Consider the following 12,500-nt stretch of genomic DNA (forward strand, 5'->3'; position numbering starts at 1 on the left):
CTCTCCCATTGTTTTGTTCACAAAATAATCCCTAAAATAGACACATTTTTTAAAATGTCAACAAGAATGTGCTGTGGAAGCAAACCGCTTTTGATCAATATCAAGCCTCTAATGTAAACTGTGTACACACTATTTTAATTATGAAATTCTGTATTGAGCACCTTCCGCAGTGGTTCTTTAAAAACCTTTAATCTATATATGGTCCGTTAAAAGCAATATTCAGGATTGGAAGAATCTACCAACACAAAGTTTAACACAGTCCAGCTCACGCACGCACCCTTTTCTGCACAGACAAAAACCTTCCCACAAATACAGACCCTCCCACAATGAAGAAAAAATGCAGAATCCTGGGACTTGTGATTCTACTTTCTTTCAGAGTACTAGTTTCGTCAGGTGCAGAACGGTAACTCCCAGCATTGCATGTTGCCATGTAAGATTAGTGCAGATATTCCTGCAGGAATCTGCACAGAAATGCCCATGAACAATTGCTAGTCTAATGGACATTGGTTAAGAGCCACTGCTATACAATAATTACTTATGATTTCTTATTTGATTCCTCCTCCTTTTTTTTTAACCTTGTCTTTTTAGCATATTAGCAGAAAAATATTAAAATGGTAATGATTCTGATTTCCCAGCTGTCTGGTGTTTTATCCCAAACCCATCCTTGTGCTTCTAAATGCACCTTTATGCTCCTTTATACTGTTTTTGTGAATTGGTCATGACTTAACAGCTCCTGAGAAATTGAGAAGCCCTTGTAGTGAGGCATTCCACACCGCAGCCTTTCTCATGGTACTGTTGAACCCATATATTCTTACTTAAGTACACTGTTTCACTCACCTCCTAATCTACGTTTCAGGGAAGCTGTACCCCACTAATGGTAGCAACTCTTCATCCACACGTAGCCACCATCACGCCGCAGTATGCGGTGCCATTTACCCTGAACTGCGCAGCCGGGCGGCCGGCGTTAGTTGAACAGACTGCTGCCGTACTGGTAATTTGTTTCACTTGATTGTGTACACTAACAGTCTCCTTTATATACACACATATATTTTTTTTTTCTTTTTCGTTTTCTCCTTTCTTAGAGCTTTTCAGAAGGGCATGGAAGCATGTGCTCCATCTTGTGGCTGTGTTCTTGCAACATCCTAAGCAGCTCATTCTTAATGTCTTCTTGTTTTTCTTTATTTTGTTTTAATTTTTCTTCCCAAATGATTGCCACAGTGCTGTCTGCCTCTTATGTTTCAGTCTGGCTTTCTTTAAAGCAGCAGTGCCAATGAGGGGTTAAACTGCTGTTTCGCTTCCTGCAGTACGGCTTTTCCCTTTAATCTTTCCAACCAATGAGCTTGTATCTTCTCAAGGTTTCTTTTGTTAGGTAGGGCATTAAACAGACCTTTCCAAACGGGGTTTCCCCCACTGTTAACCAAATTATAGATATCATTATCCATATTGGGTGAGCACTTTGCAATAATCCTTGCTTTTTAGTAACATTACTCCAATACAGTGGACTTCGACCGTTGTCCTTGCTGCAAATATATTAGGAAAGACAACATTTTGGTCTGCGAGCATTATTGCCTAATGTCAAAAACTTATTTAGCAGCTCATACCCCTTCTCTCCCACCTGATCAACCAGGGTGTAGTATAAAGCATTGAGGACTACACACAGTCTTAAACATCTACTGACCATCCATATGGTATTCCATCCCCTAGAAACCTTGTCTGAGAACTCTGCTCTCTGGTCCAGAACCAATTTAAGAGCCTCTACACATGCACACATATCTCTTGATTCTGCTTTTGCATGTTCATTTCTTAGGCTTTTTTCCCCTCTGGATTTGAATGTTTACCAACGCTGGCGACAGGGACTTGTTTAAAGTTGTAATGCAGTTTGTAATGATAAACTGCTGCCTTTCTGGGCAGCAACACACTACAGTATATCTGATCTTTTATGCTTTCACTCTTTGTGCATTGCATGAGTTTGGTTGGCATGGGACTCCGTGTGTGGAAGATCTCAGGTTGGCCTTACGCTTTTAACCACATGCAAACATCATACCTCAAAAACGAATGAACTCCACTCAGATTAAGTAGACACGTGGAGCAAAAGATTTAAAGGGATCCCTTTGTTTCTAATTATTATGCTGTCAACTTGATGCAACATTTAAAAGCCTCACTGTTCAGGTTCTTCATGGTATATAAAGTTTTTGATAAAGGATGTGCCTTCAGCTTAGCTTGGGTCTCCCAAAGTTATGTTTTTATTTTTAAGATAAGCATTGAACTAGGCTAAAAGTAAAGCAATCCCCATAGAGCAAAATAAGCAAAGCTGGTATTTAGCCCTGATGTACCAGTGGTGCTCTAAAGCCATTTAGTACTGTTCCATAACCTCACAAAGGAATACAGTAGTACTCAATTGTACTATACATATAGTTTGTTTAGTCTTGGCAGAGCCGAAGTAGGACTGTTCTAGCTAAATCCCTGCTTTGTTCTATCTCTCTTTCCATTGCTACAGTACATATTGCAAATAGACTCTCTTGTGGTCTGCTTCTTGATGGCTAGATGCTGGGGCGGCACATTAAATCGCTTCTTTGCATGTAGAAGTGAGTCGTAGTTGTTTACACGCATTGCGTGTTGTAAGGTTAACCCCCCTGTCTGCTCGAGGAGCAAAGCATTAAGGGCTCTTTTGTCAACAGCTGGGTTAATCCTAGTTATTTTTTCTAATCAATGGTTTCAGCAGTTACAGGCCTTTAACACGAAAGCAACCCCTCCCTCCACCCAGCCTTTAACGTTCACGTAATCGGTGAAAGAGCTTGCACTGTCCTCTCAATGATATTGCTTTCCCACAGATGCTGTTCTTAGACTTTTCCAATTGCACTTGTTAGTTGAAATTAAAGGTGAGCTCATCTTAGGTTCTCTGAGATTCAAAATTTTAGCATTGCTAATAGGTTGTATTTTCAAGTCTGTGCTGAAAAAAGTGAACTCAACATTTATACAGTTGGAGGGGTCATGCTAGACTTTGTGGCAATACTATTTTAACATTCTCCTGTACCTAGAGCTGTGGTTATATAAAAAAGTACAGTAGCATACGTATTTTGCCATTTGAAGTTAAGCTGAAGGGTGTAAATTATTTGACTATCATGAGGTAGCTTAATTTTCTTTTAAACACCTTGAGTTCCTCCATAGTTGCTCATGACAAAATAATATACAGTACTTTAATCTGTATGTCCATATTTATTGTTCATTCCTTTGTCCCAGCATTGAACATCTATACCTACTGCCCACACTGCTGTCTGGTGTGTTTGACTTAACATTACAAGCTCGGTTTAAATCCACTACTCAAGGAGGGCACACCAGACTTATAGAAAAAATATATATATATATTTTCAATGTTTCGGTGCAGTTACAATCCCTTTAAGTCCAGCCATGGAAGTTAACCGTCAAAGGGAAGTTTAATTTACATGAGATTTGATTGAGCTCGGTCCAGAACTCGTCTGTTAAATTACTGTGTTACACTGTGATACAGCCTATAATAAGCATTAATCAAATGTTGTAATTATTAGCATGGCCCTCCTATCATTACTTGATCATTACTGTAGGTCTCCCCTATCATTACTAACTTAGTGTTTGTACATACAAGACTCCTTTAAGCTGTAACATTAAAGCTGTTCGCTTCGTAGGCAGCCCCTCATACAGCAATCTGTTATTTACGACTGCAGTAAAAAGAATCCGAAAATAAGATTTGTACAAGATAGAATTCCTCTGCTCAGAATTAGACGAACAAATCAACGTTAAAACACTGATTAATCACGTATGCAGAAGGAGCAGGAATAAAATAAATTGCAGACGCTGCTTGTTTGAGGTGGAATGTAGCACCTTGTCCCCTTGTATAATGCATATCTCATTACACGTCTGGCCTCCCACAGCACTATCGCTAAATATTGTATAATGCTGCACCCCTCCTCCAAAAATAAAGGATTTTTTTTTTGCCTTCTACAAACCAGGGTTACCCCCCGAACAGCTCCACTTCAAGCTCCTGTGATCCCCATGATTGCCTAGATATCACTTGTTTTACTTTTGCCAGTACTTACAGGGAAAAGAAAAAGATGGCTGCGAGGTAGCTCATTCAAAGCTGCAATGTCATTTTACAATGATGTCACGGCTTTCTATTGGCTTCCACAGTAAGGCTTATATTGTTAACCCCGAACACGAATTTTGGTAAGGAAATTACATTAAAAATCTGAGGGGGGTGAAGGAAGGGGCAAGAATTTGCCTGAACTGTAAACATTGTGTGCTACCTATACTGTCCTCTAACCCTCAGTAACAGCCAATTAGGAACTTTCCCCATATACAGTATATGGACTTGTTTTTTGTTTTTTTTTGTAGAGTATTATAAGGCATTGGGAGCAAGCTGTTCTAATAGAATATTTTCTCTCCGTCTTCAATACAAAAAAAATGATTTAGCTAGTTGAAAGGGCAGTTACTCCATGTTTCAACAGACTTATTCTGAGGGAGATTCTTCCAAAGTGGGGCAATTCACCTTTAAATGTAAAAGACCGGTTAATACAGAATCCAGACTTTCCTTCTCGCTAGTAATCTAACTGCGGCTCACCTTTAGTTTTAAAGTCCGCTTGACAGCAGATTAGACTCCCTTTAGTGCTTTGCCTAATTTTGCATTAGTCCATTGCTAAGCTTTGCATATTTTTGTCCTTCCTTTGTCAAAACAGTTCGTCGCTTGGAACGCCAGATCTCATCACGTTTGGGATGTCAGTTCTTGCTCTGTATTAAACTATATGCTTCGTCTTGTGCAGGTGTTGGCTTTTTGGAAAAACGCATGGTGTGTTTTTTTTGTTTTTTTTTTAACATTTAACTTTTTTTATTTTTATACTGTTTGCATTTTTTCTGCTTGAAGGCTTCTTGCCAGGACCAGTGTTCATAAGAAGTGGGTCTGTAACTTGCAGAAATACATTTTACATTTTCTAACGGGCTTGTTTAAACCAAAAATTCCTATGGAATGGGTGTTTTATACTGCAGAATTCCTTATTCACCAAACAAGTCTGATCTCTGCTTGTATATGAGAAAATAATTGTAATCTGACAAGCATCATACCCAGCAGGTAATAAATTAAACTGGAATGTCATACATATGCCATAGAGAAGGGAAACTGTTTTTTAATACATCACATGGTTCATCAAAACATATTCAAGCTACTGGATATTGTTATAAGGTTAAGTGAAATCAGTACTACAAATCTTATATTCTAAGCTGTGATGGAGGGAACCATACACAGCTGTAATATCAAGTATAGCAAGTAGTCATACTTTATTACATCTGCATGCACCTGTGTAGAAATCAGTGCTGATCACACTAATGTCCAATTCCATTTCTCTGCACAACAGTAGAAATGTATTCCCTGACATTACTCCATTAGGTTCACTAGGCAGAATGGAGTATAGAGGGTTTGTTGGTCCTAACTAGACTCCACTTTCCTCCCACACCTTGCAAGAGAATGTAGCAGCACACTGATTTCAGGGGGTTCTAGGTAAGCGCCTTTATATGCATTTTGTTCAGGTGCTGGGGCTATTGAACTTGAATTATTCCTGTGACAAGAAATGTTGTTTTTTAAGTAGCTTCTGTGTGGTTTCTGTGTAAGACTTTAATCAAATCAGATCCCAATTTACGCAAGTGATACTAAGCAGTCTCTGCCCTGTCTGTATGTAGTGCATCACATTTTAAATGTTTTCTTAGCACAGTTATGGCATTGGCTGTATCACCCAAACAATTTTCAAGTTTGACTAAGCACTCGAATAAAAAGCAATGATCTCATACATTTAATGAGAAGATTAGACTGTTGGTAGCGCAATTGCAGCCCTTGGTAATGAGCTCATAGCAATACCGAATGCAGTCACGTAATTGCTTAATTGTGCCACTCGGCAACTATTTCATTGAAAGTGTTTTTCCAGTCTTAAACTCCCTAACGTTGTAAAAAGTTTGCTTTTGGTTATATTAACCTCTTCCCTGCCAAAAGGTTGTTAGCCATTTACTGGAGTGTATACATTATGTATCGCTGTAGCCATCACCACACACTACATACTGTTGTCTATGAACGGTTCACATCTTTTGCAGTGTCTTTAGTGTAAATCATTTTTGCATCACCAACCACACTAGTGATATCTGTAATGCTTTGGGAAAACAAATTGTTCTTAAACTATTTATCCTTTTTGCTAGAAGGGCCTTAAAAACTTTTCTTGAACATAAAACGATCTGAGAACCTGTAGTACATTTTATAACATAATGCAACTTTTGCATCAAAATGAGGACAAAGCTCATTCTGCAGTACAATACCCCAGGTCCTTGGATATTAAAACAAAGTAGGGAATTAATTCAAGACTTTATTCCCATGTTAATCTTCTACGAGAGATCTGCTACATCCATTGCGGTTGCCAACCTGACCTCTATCTCTGCAAGATAACAGTCCACTGACTTGGGATTTTTGAGTGGACCTGATTAGTTTCCTAAGCTTGGTTAAGAAAAGAGTTGTTTTGTTTTTCCCCTCCCTGCTTTGTTTTCCAGCAGGCATGGCCTGGTGGAACACAGCAAATATTACTGCCATCCACATGGCAGCAGCTTCCTGGGGTGGCCCTTCACAACTCTGTCCAGCCCACCGCTGTGATTCCAGAGACCATTGGTACCAATCAACACCTCACCGACTGGAGGTGAGTCATAAACACCGGAGTAGTATCAATTCTATATATATGATAGAGGACTATGTGTACTAAACAAAGCCAAGCCATTTTATTTGTGTTGTAAACCTACACTATATTCCTTTATAGTTCAGCATGTTCAGGTATTGGACTTTCGTTTCTTGCCAGGTGCATCAGAAATATGTATTGTTTTATAGTCTGTTGCCTGTTTTATGTACATTATTTTTCTTCCAACAGAAATGCACATTCCCACGGGAACCAGTATAGCACATTGATGCAGCAGCCGTCATTACTGACGAATCACGTGACACTAGCTGCGGCCCAGCCTCTAAATGTGGGGGTTGCTCATGTTGTTCGTCAGCAACAGAACGGCAACATGCAGGCAAAGAAGAACAAGCATCAAACACAGACCAATGCAAAGTAAGGACTGCTTTAAGGAAGGGTATCATCAACAGCAGTATATTCACTTTGCAAAAAACTCTGTTGTGGCTCTAAAGTTAGGGCACGTAATGCATGAAGACGTTTTGCTTTCTCCTCAAAACGAATCATTAATACTTAGACATTATATGAATTTATCGCAGTTTTTTTTATCTAGTATTACATTATGGTTAATATGATCAATAGTTAACCATTCAAGTTGTCCTTTTTGTAGTCTGACTGCTTTAATTTAAGTGACTTGACTCCCCCGCCCCTTGATGAACCTATAGTGAGATGTCGCTTGAATCTGATCCTTGAATTCTAAAGTAATCCCATGGGGATTAGTATCTCCAGGTATCAACAAAGCCTTGGTTGCTCAATTGCTTGCACGTCTGATTGTGTTCACCACTAAGGGTATAAGTTATTGTAGAATGTGTAATTTTACTCGCATGTAGGGATAATGGTAGGCTAGGGTCTACCTTCAGTTTCTATGTAAGGCATTGGAAAGCTGTAATCCCTCCAAAATAAGTACAGCACCATGTTTGTATAGTCTTGGCACGCTTCCTGTGATTAGAAAAGCTATGTCTTCATACAGTGTACAGTTAACAGTATTCAGTATCTTGTACCTATGGATCCAGAGGTAACCTTGGTGTAGCATCTAGCCAATCACTAAAACATGTCATGGGGAATGTTGCATTGTGTAAATGAACATTTGCCTGGAAAGCAAGGCTCAGATTTACTGTAAAGTTATGGTTATCGTAATTGTAGACCCGTATTTTAAATATTTGGAGATTTGTACCTCTATGAAATGAAATACTGCAACAAGGATTATCACACAGTTGTAATCGTTTTATAGTATTAGTCGTCTGCTATTCATTGACTATATTCAACACTTTTTCTGCATCTGAAGTAAGTGGAAAATTTGTAAGAAATAGAGCATAAATAGTTTTATGTACACAAATATTGTTATCTCCCAAAACTTGTCACATACAAAGCTCAGTTTATTATTTTTGCACAGCTCAGAAATATTTCTGTCTTGGTAATATTCCCCCATCGGGTAACCACTGATGAATTGGAAAAGTATATTGCATCTAGTTGTGGGGTAACTTCCAAGGAAAATGCACTAAAAATGCTTCACAGGTGGCACATACTGTAGGATGTACATAAATGCCCCACCGGAGTAGTTTAGGGCCTGTGTCAGCCAGGCACAATAGTCCATATTTATTTCTAAAATGTTTTACAAGGAAGTAACCTCTCCTGTATGTATGTCCTGGGCATCGAGTTATGATGACAAATAATACATGGTTACAAATACATAGTTACATAAGTGAACAGGGTATACATTATATACAAGACATTGCATGCACAGTTAAAGATAATATATATTATAGGTGTATGTAACAGTTACAGACCATATTAAAATGTGAGACCGCTTTAGTTTTGAAAGAACTTAGATTGGTGGTGGCTGTGAGTCTCCGGTAGATTGTTACAGTTTTTTGGGATGCACGGTAAGAGGAGGAGGAGCGGCCGGATACTTTGCTGAACCTTGGGACCATGAACAGTCTTTTGGAGTCAGATCTCAGATGATAAGTGCTGCATGTGGTAGGGGTGAGGAGCTTGTTCAGGTTGACGGGTAGCTTGCCCAGAAAGTATTTGAAGGCAAGACAGGAGAGATGAACTTTGCGCCTAGACTCAAGTAATGACCAATCTAGTTCTTTGAGCAATTCGCAGTGATGTGTGTTGTAGTTGCATTGGAGAACAAAAAGGCATATTGAATTGTAGAGGGTATCAAGTTTGCTCAGGTGTGTTTGGGGTGCCAAGCCGTATACTATGTCCCCATTGTCGTTAATTAGCATTAGCATCTACTGTGCGATACGCTTTCTGACCGGCAAACTTAGGGAGGATTTGTTCCTGTAAAGTACACCTACTTTGGCATGCATAGGTTTTGGATGTCAGGGTATCAATGTGCATCGCAAATGTTAAATGGGAGTCAAACCATACGCCCAAGTATTTAAAACTAGTAACAGGAGTTAGGGTGGTAATAGCTTTGGTTCTGATCTGGAGCTCAGTTATTGGAAGCTTTCAAAATGTAGCCTTGGTCCCAAATACCATTGTTAGTCTTGTCAGTGTTTAAAAACAGTTTATTTATTATTTTTTTTTTTAAGGAAATTTAATTTTCCCCAAATACCATTGTTAGTCTTGTCAGTGTTTAAAAACAGTTTATTTATTATTATTTTTTTTAAGGAAATTTAATTTTCAAGTCTCAAAGTCAGATTGAAGTATGTGTGTTCAAGGTCGGAGAGGCTAGGGCTGTGCATATAAGATTTTGTGGTCTGCATACATGTGTATTAAAGCTCCTTTACAAGCTGTAGGAAGATCATTGAACACCGAGAAGAGTAGGGGCCCCAGAACAAAGCCTTGCGGGACACCACAGGTGATATCCAAGGGGTTGGAGTTAGAGCCTGAGATGAACACATGTTGGGATCTACCTGATAGGTAGGAATGAAACCAGTTTTAAGCATGCTTCCGTATTCCAGAGCACTGGGGTTTGTTAAGCAAGATAACATGATCAACAGTATCAAAAGCCTTTGCAAAATCTTGGAATATTGCACCAGTGAGTTGTCCCAGTTCCATTCCACACTGGATCTCATTGCAAACTTTTAGCAGGGTAGTTACCGTGGAGTGTTTGGGGCGAAATCCAGATTGCAATTGGCTAGGGAAATTTGTCTTGGTATAGTAATCGCTTTATTGGGAGTGAACACATTTTTCCATGACTTTGGATAATATTGGGAGAAGAGAGCTTGGCCTGTAGTTTGAGACAGTGTTTTTATCCCCACTTTTGAAGATTGGGACAACTCTGGCAGTTTTCCAGGTCTTAGAGATATGGCCTGCAGACAGAATAGAGTTGACTAAGGAAGCAATTGGTTTAGCAATGGCTGGGGCACCAAGTCTTAGGAACTTAGATTTCAGTAAGTCAGGTCCACATTGGCTGTGTAGTTTTAAATTGAGGAGCGCTTGGGTAATCTCCTTCAGATACTGGGACAAATTGACAATTGTGAGCAGTGTTGGGAGAGGGTGGGGCTATAGGGTTACACTCAATATGAGGTTCATGTTTGTGGTTTGGGTTGCGTTTCGCTAATAAGTTAGTGGCACACCCCACAAAGTAATCATTGAATGCATTTGCAATGTCAGTGGGGTTTGTCAGACTAAAATCCTCCTTAGTGATATTACTTGGTTGTTGATGGTTAGGAGGCTGAAATATATTGTGGATAACCTTCCAGAAGTTAGCTGGGTTTGATGTATTGTGGTGGAGATTGTCAGAGTAATATTGTGCTTTTGCATGCCTTGTTTGCCTTGTGTACATATTCCGCAGGCATCTGTAGTTAAGATCCTTGGTAGTGCTAGTTATTTTGTTGCTTTTCCACAAGGCATCCCTGAAATGGTAGAATGCTATAAGGTCAGTTGTAACCCACGGAAGGTGGGCCTCCGTACTCTTATTCTGCGTATTGGGGCATGTTTATCACAGAGTTTTAAGAACTCGGATTGGAAATAGTAGAGAGCGGGGTCGGGAATTAAATCGATTCTGTGCCATGGGCCGTTGGTAAGGTCAGCCATAAACTGTTGTGAGTTAAAGTTTCTAAATGTTCTAGTGATGAGAACTTTAGGGCTTGATTGGGGTGCTTTAATTTTCCTTGCACAGTACACTATTGCATGGTCACTGAAAATGTCAGGAAGGATGCCAAATGATTGGATTCTGATGGGATTTGAGGAGAGAATCCAGTCTAGCAAGGAATGGTTGTGAGATTTCAGGTTTGTCCGTGTGGGTTGGGAAATTAGTTGCGTAAGGTTAAGTGACTTGAGTTGTACCTGGATATTGTGGTTTATAGGGTCGAGTCAATTGTAGTTGAAATCCCAAGAACTAGCAGCTCACTCTTCTCATTCAGAGATGAGATGGAGCCAAGAAACTGGGTGATATCAGTCAAGGATTGTAGAGGTGAATTAGGGGAGCGGTATATTCCAGCAATCAGGACAAGTTTAGAAAAGGGGTAGGCAGATTTTGCCAACTGGGATTTCAAAAGAGGGGGGGCAATTTAACAGTGTTAATTGTAAGGTGTCATCAATAATAAATAACACACCTCCTCTCTTTGACCTATCTTTCCTAGAAATGGAGTATCCCTGAATGGTGATATTTGCATCAAGGGGGGGAGGGGGGCAGTTGTGTGCAATCTGTTGGGAGAGGCTGCCGTAAATAAGTTGTACAGGGGTGGTTATGAGTACAGGCTGACAAGCATAGGATCATAGTGCGGACAGATAAGCTCACCGTTTGTTGTCTTGTGTAGAAGATGCAGTCCCCAGTCCACCTCTAGTCAAACTATAGTCTAACTATATATTCTAACTTAAAGATGATCACTTAAGATGCATAATTTTAGATGCAAATGCTACCCAGCAAATGATTTCCCTTAAATTGGTGTTACATTTATACATCTAAGCAGTCACATGACCCCCCCCTCCCCCCCCAATAAATCTGCCTGTTGGACGCTTAGCCGCACACATAACAAAACAACTTTTGCTATCCAGAACATACCAGAGATCAATAATAAAGGCTGGGTGGAGTATTTCTTTTTAAAACGGGGGTACAGATCAATCATTAGGTTAAAACATACCAGATATTAATAATAATGACTGGGTGGGAGTGTCATAAAATATTCTGAGGGTAGCATTTTCTGCCCTACATGTTACAATCCCAGCATCCAGGCCCATGAGTAGCCCTGTTACATAAACCTGCTCTGGAACTCTTGTGTGCTGCCCAAAAACTAATTGCGCAAGTGACTCTTGCCACTAGATGCAGTATTACAGCAAACTGGAAGCAGATTGAACCTCCTCGTTTGGGCCACTTTACTAAACCTATTTGGGAACTAATGGTCTGGAAAGTTTGACAAGCTTCTTATCAGGTGTTAAAGCTTTTAAAAAGTTTGGGAGCCTTGGATTGCAGCCATGGGTAATCCAGGAGGCAACAGAGTAAGAGTCAATACCAGACTAAAGCCCAGGCAAAAAGTATAAACGGTCTACCAGCAAGCCTCTATAGGGTCACCTTAAGGTCTAAGGCTTAATAAGGGCAATAAGTACTTTCTTTAACTTTTTTTAAAATTAATTTTAAAATGTACTTGACTTGTTTCATACTTGTGTAGGACACTCACTGCTTTGGATATCATCCCTTCACAAGTGTACTCGTTGGTGGGAAGCAGCCCTCTTCATGCCGCCTCTTCATACAATGCACTTCTTCCAATCCAAGAGCAGCGCCAGCCCATCGTAATCCCAGATACCCCTAGCCCTCCTGTGAGTGTTATTACCATTCGCAGTGATACAGATGAAGAAGAAGACAGCAAGTATAAACCA

The 12,500-nt window shown here is 39.8% G+C and overlaps 1 protein-coding gene across 9 annotated transcripts in view; it reads left to right on the top strand.

Moving 5' to 3' along the window:
* The window catches only part of HIPK1 (homeodomain interacting protein kinase 1), a 64,099-nt gene that overhangs the window by 29,584 nt on the left and 22,015 nt on the right, over positions 1-12,500 (top strand). For 4 of the 9 annotated variants that reach the window (XM_075615319.1, XM_075615320.1, XM_075615322.1 and 1 more), the window contains exons 5-8: positions 857-991; positions 6,556-6,698; positions 6,924-7,106; positions 12,293-12,500. The exon at positions 12,293-12,500 is cut by the window's right edge and continues 5 nt beyond it. In XM_075615319.1, coding sequence (XP_075471434.1) covers positions 857-991; positions 6,556-6,698; positions 6,924-7,106; positions 12,293-12,500 — 669 coding nt within the window. The remainder of the gene's footprint in view (positions 1-856; positions 992-6,555; positions 6,699-6,923; positions 7,107-12,292) is intronic. The other 5 variants (XM_075615324.1, XM_075615325.1, XM_075615326.1 and 2 more) reach the window with 3 other exon arrangements.

The sequence above is a fragment of the Ascaphus truei genome, chromosome 9, assembly GCF_040206685.1.
Source record: "Ascaphus truei isolate aAscTru1 chromosome 9, aAscTru1.hap1, whole genome shotgun sequence".
In the NCBI taxonomy this organism is placed as follows: Eukaryota; Metazoa; Chordata; class Amphibia; order Anura; family Ascaphidae; genus Ascaphus; species Ascaphus truei.